Here is a 17,444-nt window from a genome sequence, read left to right on the forward strand (position 1 = left end):
GTCAGGATTCAACCTCAATCTGTTAACCACCATCCATCCTCCAACCGCCTCCTGACACTCACACAGGACCTTCACCGCCTTCACTGGTTCCGATTTGAAAGAGATACAGGTTTCAAAAAATCTCTCAGACCCACCCAGGAAATCCCAAGGTTTGCACATGCACTGAGGCACGCTGAGGTGTACCAGAGGGCACACCTGACAAGAAGCCAAAGAGAATTAGCATGATTCACTATAATCAACCTTTCTTCGTGTGACACAAGAGAGAATATCAGGGTGTAATTTATCCTTCACAAGCCATCAAGTTCCACTCAGTGCTGTGTTATATACACCCTGTTGTCTGTTTTTAGGACCCGCCCTGTTTTCGTGATTCTAATTTGCTTTAAACGGTTTTTGATTATGTATATTGAACTGTGGTACCCCACCCTGGGATCTGAGGGTGAAGGGCAGGAAATGATAATATAGAAAAATAATAATCAGAGAGAAATAGACAAAAACCAGAAATTTAGCAACTCATCCTGGGACTCTTGGGTTTTTATTTTTAAATAAATGTACTTGCCCCGGTAACATTAACATGTCACTTTAAAGCAAGTCATGATATGGTATCACTGCCTGGAATATTCCCCCACTGCCACTCACACGGGGAAGGAAAGCATCTGGGGCAATGACATCACACCCCACATTTCAACGCAACACAACTTTCCCAGGAAGAGAATAAGAAAGGAGCAGCAGTCAACTCGCATTTCTTGCCTCTCCCTATGAATTTCCAGACTCTGAGGCTCTTTCAACTGCTGTAATATTTATTAGTACACTTGTACTCTGCCCTTTAGGGGACGCAGGTGGCGCTGTGGGTTAAACCACAGAGCCTAGGGCTTGCCGATCGGAAGGTCGGCGGTTCAAATCCCCGCGACGGGGTGAGCTCCCGTTGCTCGGTCCCTGCTCCTGCCAACCTAGCAGTTCGAAAGCATGCCAAAAGTGCAAGGAGATAAATAGGTATCGCTCCGGCAGGAAGGTAAACGGTGTTTCAATGCTCTGGTTCACCAGAAGCGGCTTAGTCATGCTGGCCACATGACCCGGAAGCTGTCTGCGGACAAAGGCCGGCTTCCTTGGCCTATAGAGCGAGATGAGCGCACAACCCCAGAGTCGGTCACGACTGGACCTAATGGTCAGGGGTCCCTTTACCTTTACTTTGACCTTTAAATTTCATTTATTGCATTGGAGATTTTGTAAACAGAGCTGCCAACGTGGTATACAAGATAAAATGCAAAAGATTACAAATTCAGTGAATGAAAAGCGGCGGAACTATTTCTACAATTTTATCCCACTGCATAAAATCATAGAATCGTCAAGTTGGAAAATACCCTAAGGGTCATCTAGATATCAAAGAGAACAACTACCAGACTTTTAGAAGACACCTGAAGGCAGCCCTGTTTAGCGAAGCTTTTAATGTTTGATGCATTACTGTATTATTTTAATATTTTGTTGGAAGCCGCCCAGAGTGGCAGGGGAAGCCCAGCCAGATGGCGGGGTATAAAATTATTATTATTATTATTATTATTATTATTATTATTATTATTATTACTCCAACGCCCTGCAATGCAGGAATCTCAACTCGCAATCCCCCATCCAACGACTGGCTCACACTTCAGGGAAAGCCTTTTTAAACAAAACCGTCTTCCGGAGGTAGCTAAATATCACAATGTGAGGCGCTTGTCTTATTCCAGCTGGCAAATGATTCCAGAGGGCTGGAGCTGCAACACTAAAAGCCTCTTTTTTAGGACAAGCTAAGCGCACCTCTGGGGAACCTGGTACTCTCAAGCAGTGCCACACCTGAGGAGCACAGTTGCTGGGGAGAACATCTTTTATGTCACTTGGTTCCAAGTCGTCCATCAAAGAACTGAAGGTAACCCAGGTGATCTCCCACCCAGGCCCTGAGCTACTTCACTTCAGCAAGATAACCTAACCTGCAGACCATGCCCAGCCAGCTCCTTCCCTCTCCAGCTTGAATGGAAATAAAACGTTCCCTTTTTGCACCTCCGCCATCTTTTGCTCTCACCTGAGCATCCTGGGAGGCCTTTGGGGGCAGACAAACAAGGCAGGCAGGTGGCGTTCGGGTCTGTCTCTCCTTCAGGGCTATAATATCTGTGGATGGAAAGAAGAGAGATGATCAGGTTAAAGGCTGGTATCTCAGAGATGCCCCAGAGAAACTGGCATATCCCACCAGGACAAAGATCCCCAACAGGTCCCCTCCAGACTTTGAAATTTCACAGCTGGATGTACATTTCCAAAATATAAGATAAAAAACAAATAAAATAAAACCTACGTACAGCAACAGTGTTTTGTGTTGTGTAGGCTCTATGATGTAAGTCATAGGCCCCACCTGCTAGCCTGCTCCCTCAAATATTACAGGTTTGCTCATTTCTTATGTGCAAATGGCTTTAGATACTTATTAGGTCCATAAGGCAGCCCTGTTTAGGGAAGCTTTTAATGTTTAATAGGTTATTGTATTTTAATATTCTGTTGGAAGCCGCCCAGAGTGGCTGGGGAAACCCAGCCAGATGGGTGGGGTATAAATTAATAATAATAATAATAATAATAATAATAATAATAATAATAATTTACCGTACAGCATATGTTCAACAACAACAACAAAACAGCGACAATTGGATATATAAAGGGCCCTTTACCTTCAGTAGCTTAGGGCCTCATCGAACCTAAATCTGGCCCTGGTTGCCATTATCCTCACTTTGTCTTCTGCTGCTGCACTTATAAGTCACAGCAACACAAAAGTATCCCATCTGATAACTGCTAAAAGAGGTGCAAAATCTTATGCTGTAATGGGGGACAGAGTGAAAAATCCCACCCGAAATGCTAGAGGATAAGGAAAAAGGCAAGGGTGGCGGGAATCTCCTTTTCCACTCTCTGCAAAATTTGGATTAATCAGCAGCCCGGAGTGAGCAAAAAACGTGACTAAGGGGTCAACTAGTTTCTCCCTCCTCCCTCTAGCCTTAAGCAAAGCAGGCTGAGTTCAGCCAAGAACTGGCGATGAATCACGGATTCCTGCCCCATCACTTCCTCCTCACTGGTTTCCCGTCAAGATGTTGGGATTCCAGCTCTTCCTGGTACACAGTTTTGCAGACTGCGGCATTTCGGAACTGTTGCTTTGCTGCCTTGTCCACAAGGACTCCCTTCGTGGGTGATCATAAACTTCAGGTGTCGCCTGCCTTGATAACATTTCTGGCTAGGGATGGGAACACCTCAATTTTGGTCTCTCCTTTTCTCAGTTCTACTCATTCAGCTTGCTTTCTCCCCCTGCTCCTGTTCTCATTATTGCAAAATTGGCCCAGAATACACATTTTTGCAAGCACTTTTCATTCACTCTGTGGTTTTTTTGGACGCCGTTTTCACTAAAAGACGCAGTCCACGCACACTGCACCCTAGAAAATGCATTTTCATTCACATTACTTGGCTGGGAAAACACACTGGAAAATTAGGAGAAAGTGCAAATGTCAAGAGACAGCGGTGTTTCGATGCAGGCAAAGTCTGAAGAGGTGTGAATTTAGCAAGTACAGTGGTAGCTCGGGTTACAGATGCTTCAGGTTACAGACGCTTCAGGTTACAGACTCCGCTAACCCAGAAATAGTACCTTGGGTTGAGAACTTTGCTTCTGGACTGCATCAATAGGAGTATAGCATCTAGATCAAGGGAAGTAATAGTGCCACTGTATTCTGCTCTGGTCAGACCTCACCTGGAGTACTGTGTCCAGTTCTGGGCACCACAGTTCAAGAAGGACACTGACAAACTGGAACGTGTCCAGAGGAGGGCAACCAAAATGGTCAAAGGCCTGGAAACGATGCCTTATGAGGAACGGCTAAGGGAGCTGGGCATGTTTAGCCTGGAGAAGAGGAGGTTAAGGGGTGATATGATAGCCATGTTCAAATATATAAAAGGATGTCACATAGAGGAGGGAGAAAGGCTGTTTTCTGCTGCTCCAGAGAAGCGGACACGGAGCAATGGTTCCAAACTACAAGAAAAAAGATTCCACCTAAACATTAGGAAGAACTTCCTGCCAGTAAGAGCTGTTTGACAGTGGAATTTGCTGCCAAGGAGTGTGGTGGAGTCTCCTTCTTTGGAGGTCTTTAAGCAGAGGCTTGACAACCATATGTCAGGAGTGCTCTGATGGTGTTTCCTGCTTGGCAGGGGGTTGGACTCGATGGCCCTTGGGGTCTCTTCCAACTCTATGATTCTATGATTCTAGGATGAGAACAGAAATCGCGCGGCAACGGGAAGCCCCACTAGCTAAAGTGGTATCTCAGATTAAGAACAGTTTCAGGTCAAGAACGGACCTCCGGAACAAATTAAGTACTTAACCTGAGGTACCACTCTATGCCTTTTAAAAGTGAAGCAGATTTCTGTCCCGTCCCGACTTCCAGCCCAGGCACTGGGAACCAGAGCCACAAAAATATGCACACCTGTGCTTGCTACCTTTCTCTGATACTGAACACACCAAGTACTGTCCAATGCAGACCCTCTTCCAAAGCCAGTAAGAATATTTGCTCTGAAAATGGGGCTATACAGTTGGGGGGGGGGGAGGGCAGCAGCCCAGTTGGCAACCCTTCTAAAAATATTATTCTCTCTCTGGTTCTTACTTGAAATGCCCCAAGCCATCCCAGGGACTGATGAGCCCCTGCCTATTTGAACTTCAGCACTGCTGTGGTATCAATTGCATTGAGACCTCCTTTTGCACTCACACCCCCCCTCTCTGCCTGCATTCCTGCGATCCTTATCGCCCTAGCTGACTTCCCCCAGGAATGTTGTGCATTGAGGCTGGACTGAATAGCAGGCCACTAAGCCCTGGGGTATCGGAGGGTCCTCTACCCACCAGCCTGGCCTGCTGTACAATCTGGATTGCTGATTTTTCGAACTGGGCTCTTTGGAAACTTATTACAGGTTTAAGAATATAAGAACGTGAGACAAGCTGGGAACGGTTGGCTCCCGGGTGGATTAGGAAGTTTAAGATCCTCATAGCTTTCGGAGCATATGTACTCCATATGGAGCATATGGAGTTTTCACTGAAATGAGGCTGCGCTTTAATGTTTAATGTTGTATTTTGATCTTGTTTTTTAAAGCTTTATTTCAATCAATTGTTTTTATATTTGGTGTTAGCTGCCCTGAGCGCGGTCTTGGCTGGGGAGGGCGGGGTATAAATATTATTATTATTATTATTATTATTATTATTATTATTATTATTATTATGACTACTACTACTCAGGCACTGCACAACACATAATAATAATAATAATAACAACAACAACAACAACAACAACAACAACAACAACAACCCAAAATACCCCACCCATCTGGCTGGGTTTCCCCAGCCACTCTGGGGGCTCCCAACAGAATATTAAAAACACGATAAAACATATATAATATAATATAATATAATTTATTATTTGTACCACACCCATCTGGCTGGGTTTCCCCAGCCACTCTGGGCAGCTTCCATAGAAACCAAAAATACACTAAAATATTACACATTAAAAACTTCCCTGAACAGGGCTGCCTTAAGATGTCTTCTGAATGTCAGGTATTGTTTATCGCTTTGACAACTGCTGGGAGGGCGTTCCACAGGGCGGGCACCACTACCGAGAAGGCCCTCTGCCTGGTTCCCTGTAGCTTTGCTTCTCGCAGGGAGGGAACCGCCAGAAGGCCCTCGGCGCTGGACCTCAGCGTCCGGGCAGAATGATGGCGGTGGAGACGCTCCTTCAGGTATACTGGACCGAGGCCGTTTAGGGCTTTAAAGGTCAGCACCAACACTTTGAATTGTGCTCGGAAACGTACTGGGAGCCAATGCAGGTCTTTCAAGACCAGTGTTATGTGGTCTCGGCAGCCGCCCCCAGTCACCAGTCTAGCTGCCGCATTCTGGATTAGTTGTAGTTTCCGGGTCACCTTCAAAGGTGGCCCCACGTAGAGTGCATTGCATTAGTCCAAGCGGGAGATAACCAGAACATGCGCCACTCTGGCGAGGCAGTCCGCGGGCAGGTAGGGTCTCAGCCTGCGTACCAGGTGGAGTTGGTAGACAGCTGCCCTGGATACAGAATTGACCTGCGCCTCCATAGACAGCTGTGAGTCCAAAATGACTCCCAGGCTCCGCACCTGGTCCTTCAGGGGCACAGTTACCCCATTCAGGACCAGAGAGTCCTCCACACCAGCCCGCCCATCAAACATTAAAAACTTCTCTAAACAGGGCTGCCTTCAGATGTCTTCTAAAAGTGAGATGGTTGTTTGTTTCCTTCACATCTGGTGGGAGGGCATTTCACAGGGTGGGTGCCACTACCGAGAAGGCCCTCTGCCTGGTTCCCTGTAACCTCACTTGTCGCAGGGAGGGAACTGCCAGAAGGCCCTTGGAGCTGAACCTCAGTGTCCAGGCTGAACGACGGAGGTGGAGACGCTACTTCAGGTCTACTGGGCCGAGGCCGTTTAGGGCTTTAAAGGTCAGCACCAACACTTTGAATTATGCTCGGAAACGAATATGGACATTTGCACAGAATGAATATGAATATGAATGAATGTGGACGTTTGCACAGAAAACACAGGCAAGAGTTAAGTCATGATAGAAGTACCGTGGTACCTCTGGTTGCGAACGGGATCCGTTCCGGAGCATCTGCACATGCACGAGCGGCGAAACCCAGAAGTAACCCATTCCGTTACTTCCAGGTCGCCGTGGGACGTATCCTGAAAGAACGTAACCTGAACCGAACTTAAGAAGAGGTATGACTGTATGGGTTGAAAACAGGCTTAGCAGAACCATCAAGGCCCAAATAAAAACAGATCCAGGGGCTGCGTCAATCAGCTGTTGCTAAAAACATTAGAAGAGATTGCTGGATCTGGCCAATGGCCCATCTAACCCCACAATCCTGTTCTAACGGTGGCCAAACAAAGACTTGTGGAAAACCAGCAAGCAGCAGCTGAGCGCAAGAGCAACTGTACTTTCCTGTGGCTTCCAGCAATTCAAGCATTGCTGCCTCCAACTGTGAAGGCAAAAAGCATCGGCCATCAAGAGCAGCTCCTCTGTGACTTTGTCTAATCCTCTTTTTAAAGCCATCAAGGCTGGCAGCCATCCCTGCCTCGCATGAGAGCAGGTTTCATAGTTTAACAAAACGCTTAAACAAGCTGTGTGGTCATCACGGCCTCTTGTGGTTTCTCGACAAGGCGACTGACGGTCATAATTTTCAGGGAAGATTGCTTCAACGCCCGGTTGCCAGCTTTCCTCCACAATGCAGAGCCACATGGAAAAATGCATGCATGCTCAACTCATGGGGAAGGGCAATTGCCCTGCAATGTTCTCCCCTCCTCTTGCCCTGAATCCTTAGCAATGCACGGCGGTTCCTTGCAGGATACGTGCGTGTTTGGGGTGACCCAATGTAAAAACAAATGTCCATATAGTCAAAGCTCTGGTTTTCCCAGTAGTGATGTATGGAAGTGAGAGCAGGACCATCAAGAAGGCTGATCGCCAAAGAATTGATGCTTTTGAATTATGGTGCTGGAGGAGACTCTTGAGAGTCCCATGGAATGCAAGAAGATCAAACCTCTCCATTCTGAAGGAAATCAGCCCTGAGTGCTCACTGGAAGGACAGATCCTGAAGCTGAGGCTCCAGTACTTTGGCCACCTCATGAGAAGAGAAAACTCCCTGGTAAAGACCCTGACGTTGGGAAAGATGGAGGGCACAAGGAGAAGGAGACGACAAAGGACGAGATGGTTGGACAGTGTTCTCAAAGCTACCAGCATGAGTTTGACCAAACTGCGGGAGGCAGTGGAAGACAGGAGTGCCTGGCGTGCTCTAGTGCAGGGGGTCACGAAGAGTCGGACACGACTAAATGACTAAACAACAACAACAATGTAAAAATCCTGAGGATCCGTGGGCTTTTACCTCCCCGCTCCCAGGCAGCCTCCTTTATCGCTAGCCTCCCTTATCTCCCTTATCTCGCTTGCCGATCAGCGGCTTCCTTTCAACACCCCCTTCCCTCTTTCAAAAAACAAACAAACCATGATCTGCTTTTCGCCCCTGGGCAATTCTGCTCCAGGGACCACGCATTCGCTCCGTAAGACACGCAGACATTTACCCTTACTTTTCAGGAAGAAAAAAGTGCGTCTTATGGAGCAAAAAATGCAGTAAGTTCAAATCCAAATCCTGCCACAATTTCACATTTGTGCAAAACTTTATATTCCGACATGCCGGTATGTTGCCAATTGATTCTCGTACAAGGCTCCGTGTTTGCCAGAGAGCTGCAACGCAGCGCGGGAGGGTTTGGCGCAGGTGTGTCTGCCCTGCAAGAGAACAGATGGTAAAGCAATAAGTGGCATTACCCGGGCATGCAGTCCCCGCACAAGGTGTCCGCCGTGGCTGTTCCAGGGCTGGCATGGACCCTCCTCTTGGCTTCGCAGTGGGTATGCAGCAAGCAGAATTCTAGCCCGTAGCTGGGAGAGAAGGTTCCCGTCGAGCAAGCCTTGCAAATCATCCCCAGTCCTTTCCCATAGCCACATGTCTAGGGTGGGAAATCAAAGAAAAAGCAGAGTTAAGATGCCACAAGCTCAACCAGGCAGGGATGTGTGTAGTTCCTTATACCTCACTTCCCTTCCAGCTGTTGGACTGAAGTCCGTGGCTGGGAAGTGGCGGAGTCTTCACGAAAATCCCAACACTCGTGAGATGGGCGAGAGGGTTCCCTATTAAAAGGCTGGATTCTGGGCTTGAACGTTGCAAATATAATAGTAATAATAATAATAATAATAATAATAATAATAATAAAGTTGTGCTCCCTTTACAAGTTTGGTCTGGCTGAAAAGTAAGGTGAGATACATACTAGATTTGGGGAGGGGGGCCAGATAGCTCGGCTAGTTTCTGATCCATTCTGATAGAATAAAATAATAATAATAATAAATTTTATTTATACCCTGCCCTCCCCAGCCAAGACTGGGCTCAGGGCAGCTAACACCAATAAAATCACAATAAAAACATAATGGGGGGGGGGGACAATTTAAAATACAGGTTAAAATACAATTTAAAATGCAGCCTCATTTTAATAGTAGCCCATAGATCAAAACCATAAGGGGAAGGAAACATAAGGGTCAGACAGTCCAAACCAAAGGCCAGGTGGAACAGCTCCGTCTTGCAGGCCCTGCAGAAAGATGTCAAGTCCCGCAGGGCCCTGGTCTCTTGTGACAGAGCGTTCCACCAAGTTGGGGCCAGTACTGAAAAGGCCCTGGCTCTAGCTGAGACCAATCTAACCACCTTGCGACTTGGGACCTCCAAAGTGTTGTCATTTGTGGACCTTAAGGTCCTCCGCGGGGCATACCAGGAGAGGCGGTTCCGTAGGTACGTGGGTCCTAGGCCGCATGGGGCTTTAAAGATTAAGATGCTCAACCAGGCAGGGATGTGTGTAGTTCCTTATACAGTGGTGCCTCGCAAGACGAAAAGAATCCGTTCCGCGAGTCTCTTCGTCTTGCGGTTTTTTCGTCTTGTGAAGCAAGCCCATTAGCGGCTTAGCGGATTAGCGCTATTAGCGGCTTAGCGGATCAGCTGATAAGCGGCTTAGCGGATCAGCTGTTAAGCGGCTTAGCGGATCAGCTGTTAAGGGGCTTAGCGGATCAGCTGATAAGCGGCTTAGCAACTTAGAAAAAGGGGGGGGAGGGGGAAAAAACTGCAGGAACTCGCAAGACATTTTCGTCTTGCGAAGCAAGCCCATAGGAAATTCGTTTTGCGAAGCACCTCCAGAACGGAAAACCCTTTCGTCTAGCGGGTTTTCCGTCTTGCGAGGCGTTCGTCCTGCGGGGCACCACTGTAGCTCACTTCCCTTCCAGCTGTTGGACTGACGTCCACCGCTGGGTTGTGGCGGAATCTTCACGAAAATCCCAACACTCGCGAGGCGGGCGAGAGGGTTCCCTATTAAAAGGCTGGATTCTGGGCTTGAACGTTGCAAACAGTGAATGAAATGCACAAGATTCCTCCCTGCTGAAGTTGGATATGCTCTTTTTTTTTTTTTGCTACTGGCCTTCGTAGTGGGAAATGGGATTTGAGACGGAGAAGCAGGAAATCAGATTGTGGCAAAAGAGAGAGAAGAAGCTGTTGAGCATCAGCTCTGTATAATCTAAAGGTCTAGACTCTAAAGCAGGGTGGATAAAAAATCAATGATTAAATAAATAAATAAATTCAAATAATTGGATTTTTAAAATTTTAATCAGATTTTTAAAAAAATAAATCAGATTTTTAAAATAAAATACTTTTGGAGGAAAAATCTTGCTAAAGATAGTTTTCTCTTTAAGTTACATTATAGTCCAGAGGCTATTCATCAGGAAATAAGGATTTGTTTTAAGTTTTTCATGTGTGCTAAAACTCAGTCTAAGTTTTGTTTTTTAAACACGTTTAACCACATCAGTTAACAAACATGGATACATATGCTATAATGTTATTGTTTTAGTTAAATAAATTGTTTAAATTGTTATTAAGGAAATCATTATTTTTCTCCTTCTGATAAAGTACAGCAGAAAAGTTGCCCAAATATAAACAGTTAACTTATTAAACCTCACAATAATTCCATAATTACATGTCAATGTATTTCTAATAGTATAACCAAACCAGTAATTTTTGATATAACTGTAAAAACTACTCTGAAAGTGTATTATTCCAAAAATGAAACCTTCCTCTGGTTGTAAATATTAAGATTATACCAACAAGAATGAGTCTTTCTGTAAAAAAAATGATTTAAATCCAGTCTTACTGACTAGTGATTTAAATCGATTTGATTTAAATCAAATCTACCCTGCTCTAAAGGGACTGCAACCATCGGGAAGAAAAATAAGCGGAAAAATAGTAGGCCCTGTTTATAGAAAGGCGCATTGCTCAATGGCTGTCTTGTTTACAGAACACAGCTGCCTGGAGTTAGGAGAAAACAGTGCTAATGCGACGCCAATTTGGAAGCAAACACTTAAAAAGAACAGTCACAAAAATGTGGCCCAGCATGCTTCGCCCCAGAAAGGCCTTTTCAGCTTTGAGGAGCTCCAGTTCTGAGAACTACATGCATGCTGCAACATATAAAAGAAAACTAAAAATTGCGAGTGTAAAACCCTCAGGCTGTAGCTTTGTCAGACACATCTAATTGCCCGTGGTTAGGTGAAAGCATAAATTGACAAGAATGCTAGAATACTACAGTTTCTCATTCTGCAAAACCAAAAGAGGAACATTTTTTAAATCAAGCCATTTCCCTCAATGAACCCGGCAATGCTTTTATTATTATTATTATTATTATTATTATTATTATTATTATTATTAATGTGAATGCATGTTGAGGCAGCGGCATGTTTGTGAATGAAAGCCCTTGGCATTAATAAATGTTGTTGCTGATTCGGTGCTGATTCGGTGCTGAACTGTGCTGCCTGCAGAAATGACGCAAATAATTGCATAATTTAGTGGAAATATAATTCAGCAACCCCTTTGGTTTTGGAAATGCCAGTAGGCTTTGCCACAAGGTTTCCCCCCTCCCCACAAGAGCAGCATCAAGTATCTCCAAGAGTAGATTCAGATCCATAGGGACTAGAAACTTTGATTTTAAATGGATGAATGAAAACGAAAGCACCCGTTTAGCACTGATGCAGCTGGGCTGAAGAGGCCAGGCATTCGCATACATCTCAGGTAAGTTTGCTTACCCTGTCTGGCTCCTCTCCCGGAGGACACCCTTCGCAAGGGAGACAGTAGCCTTTGGAACTCCAGTACTCTTGACTGCCGCATGCTTGTGCCTGATGCCAGAAGAAGGCCTAAAAAAGGAAAAGAGAGAGAATTTGGCACTCTGATGTCCGCAGTGTTCAGCTCCTGAAGCTAGCCAGAGCCAACTGCGCTACCAGGCTGTCTCCAGGCTGCTGAGGCTGCCGCTGCCACGTTTCCCAGGAACAGATTTGCAAATTCCGGGGACGGAATTTGTCTGGGGACAGATTTGCAAATCCAGGGACTGTCCCCGGGAACCGGGGACATCTGGTAACCTGAACTTAACATATAGAATAAGAGAACAAGAAGAACATGCATTTAGAGAAGATTGGAAAACGTTTATTGAATATATGGGGGGAAATTGTGTACACCTGAAAATGTGGGCAGCATTAAGATAAATTCAACAGCGCACCGTATTTTTCACTCTAGAAGATGCACCTGACTATAAGACGCACCTAGTTTTTAGAGAAGGAAAACAAGAAAGCAATGCACAGCATCTTGGGCGAAGAGGCAGGAGCGCTCGTGCTGCGCTCAAGAGGCTTTGTGTGGCCATCCCTGAAGCCAGAAGAGCAAGAGGAATAGGTGTGTACCGATCTCTCTTGCTCTTCTGGCTTCAGCGATAGCTGCGCAGCCTGCATTCGCTCCATAAGACGCACACAACATTTCCCCTTACTTTTTAGGAGGGGGAAAGTCTGTCTTACAGAGCGAAAAATACGGTAAATAAGTTTTGGTGGATGCAGTAATGGAATACTGAATGGTTTGTTGTTGTTGTTGTTTAGCCGTGTCCGACTCTTCGTGACCCCCTGGACCAGAGCACGCCAGGCACTCCTGTCTTCCACTGCCTCCTGCAGTTTGGTCAAACTCATGCTGGTAGCTTCGAGAACACTGTCCAACCATCTCGTCCTCCGTCGTCCCCTTCTCCTTGTGCCCTCCATCTTTCCCAACATCAGGGTCTTTTCCAGGGAGTCTTCTCTTCTCAGGAGGTGGACAAAGTATTGGAGCCTCAGCTTCAGGATCTGTCCTTCCAGTGAGCACTCAGGGCTGATTTCCATAAGAATGGATGGGTTTGATCTTCTTGCAGTCCATGGGACTCTCAAGAGTCTCCTCCAGCACCATAATTCAAAAGAATCAATTCTTCGGCGATCAGCCTTCTTTAGGGTCCAGCTCTCACTTCCATACATCACTACTGGGAAAACCAGAGCTTTAACTATATGGACCTTTGTTGGCAAGGTGATGTCTCTACTGAATGGTTTAGTTTGTGTAAAATATGCAGGGATTTATGATATGCAAAATGAACCATGGAAAGAGAAGAAGGGAAGTCATTGACATTTTGAGGTTGTTTAAATGAACGTTCTAAAGTGTAAAACAGAAAATTTAATAAAAATAATACACACACACAAAAAAAAATGTATCATGAAATGGAAGCCATTCTGATGGTGTTGAGAGAGAGAATTCACTGCCTCCCGAGGGAGCCCGTTTTACAGTTGAACAACTCCTAAAAGGCACACCATGACCCCCTCAAAGATTGAGAAGCTCCAGAGTCTGTCTTGCATGCAGTGAAGTCGCCAGAAGTCGACAACTGCTGTGGTTGTGTGTTTTTATAAGTCTTTGCTGCAAGCAGATGGAAGAAAGTTCCTGCAGGTGATGCCAAATGACTGGGATTATTCTTTCCCTTGCAAAGCTGGAATTTGCTTCCTGAAATGATGGACTAGACGCCTGCTCTCCCAAGTCCCCAATTCCATACACATCCAGACTGGTAGTTTTTTGTCCACACTGTAACCAGGACTGTGTCCCGCATGGTAAAGGTAAAGGGACCCCTGACCATTAGGTCCAGTCGTGGCCGACTCTGGGGTTGCGGCGCTCATCTCGCTTTATTGGCCGAGGGAGCCGGCGTACAACTTCCAGGTCATGTGGCTGGCATGACTAAGCTGCTTCTGGCAAACTAGAGCAGCGCACAGAAACGCCGTTTACCTTACCTATTTATCTACTTGCACTTTTTGGCGTGCTTTTGAACTGCTAGGTGGGCAGGAGCAGGGACCGAGCAACGGGAGCTCACCCCATCGCAGGGATTCGAACTGCCGACCTTCTGATCGGCAAGTCCTAGGGTCTGTGGTTTAACCCACAGCGCCAGCCGTGTCCCGCATGGTACCCGAGGGCCACTGCCCCCATCTTTCATTTGACGAGAGGCACGGGGAAAGTTCAAGGCAGGGAAACTTACAAAAAGGAAGAATTGGGAGCAGATGCTACAGAGCCAGATAACCGATGCCAGAACCTTCGGTTGCAATAAAAATATAAAATTACAACATAATTAAAAACAAAACCAGCCCATAAAGCAAACCGCAGCGAAAGAAAAACCACAGCATGCTGGGAAATAAAGAATGAGCTCAGGGAGACTTTGTACGAACTGCTTGCTCGAGAAAGGATCTCTCCACACTGAGTACAGTGAAACTATGGAATTTGTTCGCAGGGATTAGACCAATTCAGGGAGGATAATGCTGTCTCTGCTGGAATATGAGATGCGCCATCTGCACTGGCATTCCGCCGACTCTTAAAGATGCATCTGTTTAAGGCAAGCGGTCCCCTGATCTTCTGACCTGAACTTCCTGAGCTAGCTGTTTTCACTGCTGTTTTTAATTCTTATCCTCTTCTAATGACTCGTCTCCACTGCACAGTTTAATGACTGAGACTTTCAACGTATGGGCAGAATTGTTTTAATGTGCATTATGTCGGGTACATTTCTAAACTTGGTTTTACACTCCTCCAAGGAAGGAGAGTCCATCACTGCCCAAAGGAGACTGTTCCACTGTCGAACAGCTCTTACTCTCAGGAACTTTTTCCTGATGTTTAGTCGGAATCTCCTTTCTTGTAACACTCAAAGCCATGGGTTCGAGTCCTACCCTCCAGAACAGGAGGCAAAGTAAGAAGTATATAAGTAGATGAATTACTACTAAGGCTATCAATGGCTGCTACCATCACTGTTGGGTGCCGTAAGGCTCCAAATAATAGTTTCTGGGAACCACAAGTGATTTTCTTGGCCCACGGCCAAGGACCATAGCAAGCATGAGTTTGGGAACTGGAGCATCATCAATGATCTCCACAAATTGCAGCTTCGCAGATCACGAAAGTAAACTTTTTATCCCTCTGACTCAGTAAAAAAAACACAACACCACGAAACAAAAACAAGACTCAGAAATGCAGCGGTGGCACAAAAGACAGACACCCATTCAGCTGACTTTTCCAGGTTTCGTGGACGCAACCTCTGAAGTATTTGGAGGAGGAGGAGAAGGTGGCAATCGGGGGTTGCCTTGCATGGGGTTGGGCTAGATGACCCTTGGGTCCCTTTAACTCTACAACTCCAGCTTTGAAGACGCTCGGGCTCAGGACGAAAGGGAGAAACGTGCTAAGAGGAAGGCACGCTTGGCAAACCTCCACCATGGTCAACTCCCGCCCAGAAACCTATGTCCCCACTGTGGAAGGACGTGTGGATCCAGAATTGGCCTCCACAGTCACTTATGGACTCACTGCTAAAACCGTGTTCATGGAAGACAATTTTACTCGGCCACAAGGAATCGCCAAAGAAGAAGAAGTATGAGTCGCTGCTCTGTGCTAGCCTCCTTTCCAGATAGGGGGATAGGATGATACCTTTGGTAAAAGCTGTTCTCCAACTGGAGCGCTCGCAGGCCAGTGTTTCCCAGTTGTCGGTGTTTATACTGCATTTTTTGAGAGAGTCTTTAAACCTCTTTTGTTGACCACCAGCATTACGCTTTCCATTTTTAAGTTCGGAATAGCGTAGTTGCTTTGGAAGACAATAACCAGGCATCCGCACAACATGACCAGTCCAGCGAAGTTGATGTTGAAGAATCATTGCTTCGACACTGTTGATCTTTGCTTCTTCCAATATACAGAGCAGTGACTCATACAGAGAGGCATTAGCCACCCTCCTCTGGCACAGCACAAACTCCAGCTGCATCTCTGCTTCAGGGGTGATTAAATGCTCCACCACTCATACCCAAGACAGAGAAGGGGACCATTACCTGTCCTAAGGAAAGAGTCGAGGTCAAGAAATGCATTGAGTTGGAGCCCCCTCTGTAGACAAACACTTTGTCCTTCCAGGAGCTTCTCATGATTAATATTTGGAAGATTTATTGTAGCACCAGCAGTTCCTTCCTGACCCGTAAATGTTCTTTGGCAGACAGTTTGGGCATGACAGGTCCAGATGGCAACCTTGAGGGAACCCAGGAAGACCCAACAGACGAGTCTCTTTGAAGCCATCAACGTCTTTGCACTTAAACCCCACTTGGGATTGGCCAGCTGGGCTTTGCTCTCGCCTCTTTCCCAAAATAGACTCCTGACTGAGGCGGGGGGCGGGGGGGCAGGCAGGCTGTGTACGGGATCCCAGCCAACAAGGGGAAGTTTTCCAAGGGAAGGAAACAAAACCACAATGGGCAGGTCTGAACTGCAACCCACATTGCCACATGTTCTAAAATGCTGCCTGGGCACTCATTATGCCAGGGGGCTGCTCTGTCATCTTAAACTGGCGGTGAGTCAGTTCTTGCCAGCGCAGGCAGGCCTCTAAGAGCTCTGAGAAACTCAGCTATCAGGAGAAGGGAGGTGGCCAAGATTGTCTGAATATCTGCAGAATGCGGGGGCCTTTAAGACCATCATTTTGGACTCACAGCTGTCCATGGAGGTGCCATAAGTTCCATCTGGAACGCAGACTGAGACCCTCCCTGCCCGCAGAATGTCTCGCCAGAGTGGTGCATGCTCTAGTTATCTCTCGCTTGGACTACTGCAATGCGCTCTGTGTGAGGCTACCTTTGAAGGTGACCCGGAAACTGCAACTAATCCAGACTGTCCTTGATTAATTAATAATAATAATAATAATAATATATTATACCCCACCCATCTGGCTGGGCTTCCCCAGCCACTCTGAGCGGCTTCCAACAAAATATTAAAATAAAGTAATGCATCAAACATTAAAAGCTTCCCTAAACAGGGTTGCCTTCAGATGTCTTCTAAAAGTCAGATAGTTGTTTTTCTCTTTGACATCTGGTGGGAGGGCGTTCCACAGGGCGGGTGCCACCACCGAGAAGGCCCTCTGCCTGGTTCCCTGTAACTTGGCTTCTCGCAGGGAGGGAACCGCCAGAAGGCCCTCGGAGCTGGACCTCTGTGTCCGGGCTGAACGATGGGGGTGGAGACGCTCCTTCAGGTCTACTGGGCCTTTGAGGCCATTTCGGGCTTTAAAGGTCAACACTAACACTTTGAATTGTGCTCGGAAACGTACTGGGAGCCAATGTAGGTCTTTCAACAGTAAAGAGCCAGTAGGATGCCTTGCTTGGCTGATGTGGATTTTATCCACAGGCAGGGAATCTTTGATTCCCTCCTCCCTCTGCCAATAGACCATCACATCCTCAGGTTTACTACCGATCTGGGTATGTGCATAAGAAAGGGAAATATTTGCAAAGCAGTGGAGGCTGAGATTCCCGGTGGAAACACTGTTGGGACCACTTTTCCCACACGGCGCGAGAGGCAACAGGTCAAGTCATGCAGAAAAATCACACTTACCATCAGGAGGCTGAGGGCTGAAAAGAAATCCAGGGTCCTCTTCATCTTGAGGGGTTCAGTTTCAAAGCAGCCACAAAACGAAGCTGTCAGGGGGGCAGAGAACAGAGAGTTTACTGACGGAGGCCC

At 46.5% G+C, this 17,444-nt stretch overlaps 1 protein-coding gene across 3 annotated transcripts in view; it reads right to left on the minus strand.

Moving 5' to 3' along the window:
* Window positions 1-17,444, minus strand: part of RELT (RELT TNF receptor) — an 88,985-nt gene that overhangs the window by 23,982 nt on the left and 47,559 nt on the right. For all 3 annotated transcript variants that reach the window (XM_079973938.1, XM_079973940.1, XM_079973939.1), the window contains exons 2-5: window positions 17,319-17,401; window positions 11,699-11,806; window positions 8,366-8,544; window positions 2,054-2,139 (exon numbers count right to left, since the gene is read on the minus strand). In XM_079973938.1, coding sequence (XP_079830064.1) covers window positions 2,054-2,139; window positions 8,366-8,544; window positions 11,699-11,806; window positions 17,319-17,363 — 418 coding nt within the window. In that variant the 5' untranslated portion in view covers window positions 17,364-17,401. The remainder of the gene's footprint in view (window positions 1-2,053; window positions 2,140-8,365; window positions 8,545-11,698; window positions 11,807-17,318; window positions 17,402-17,444) is intronic.

This window comes from Podarcis cretensis, assembly GCF_951804945.1.
Source record: "Podarcis cretensis genome assembly, chromosome: 4".
Taxonomy (NCBI): Eukaryota; Metazoa; Chordata; class Lepidosauria; order Squamata; family Lacertidae; genus Podarcis; species Podarcis cretensis.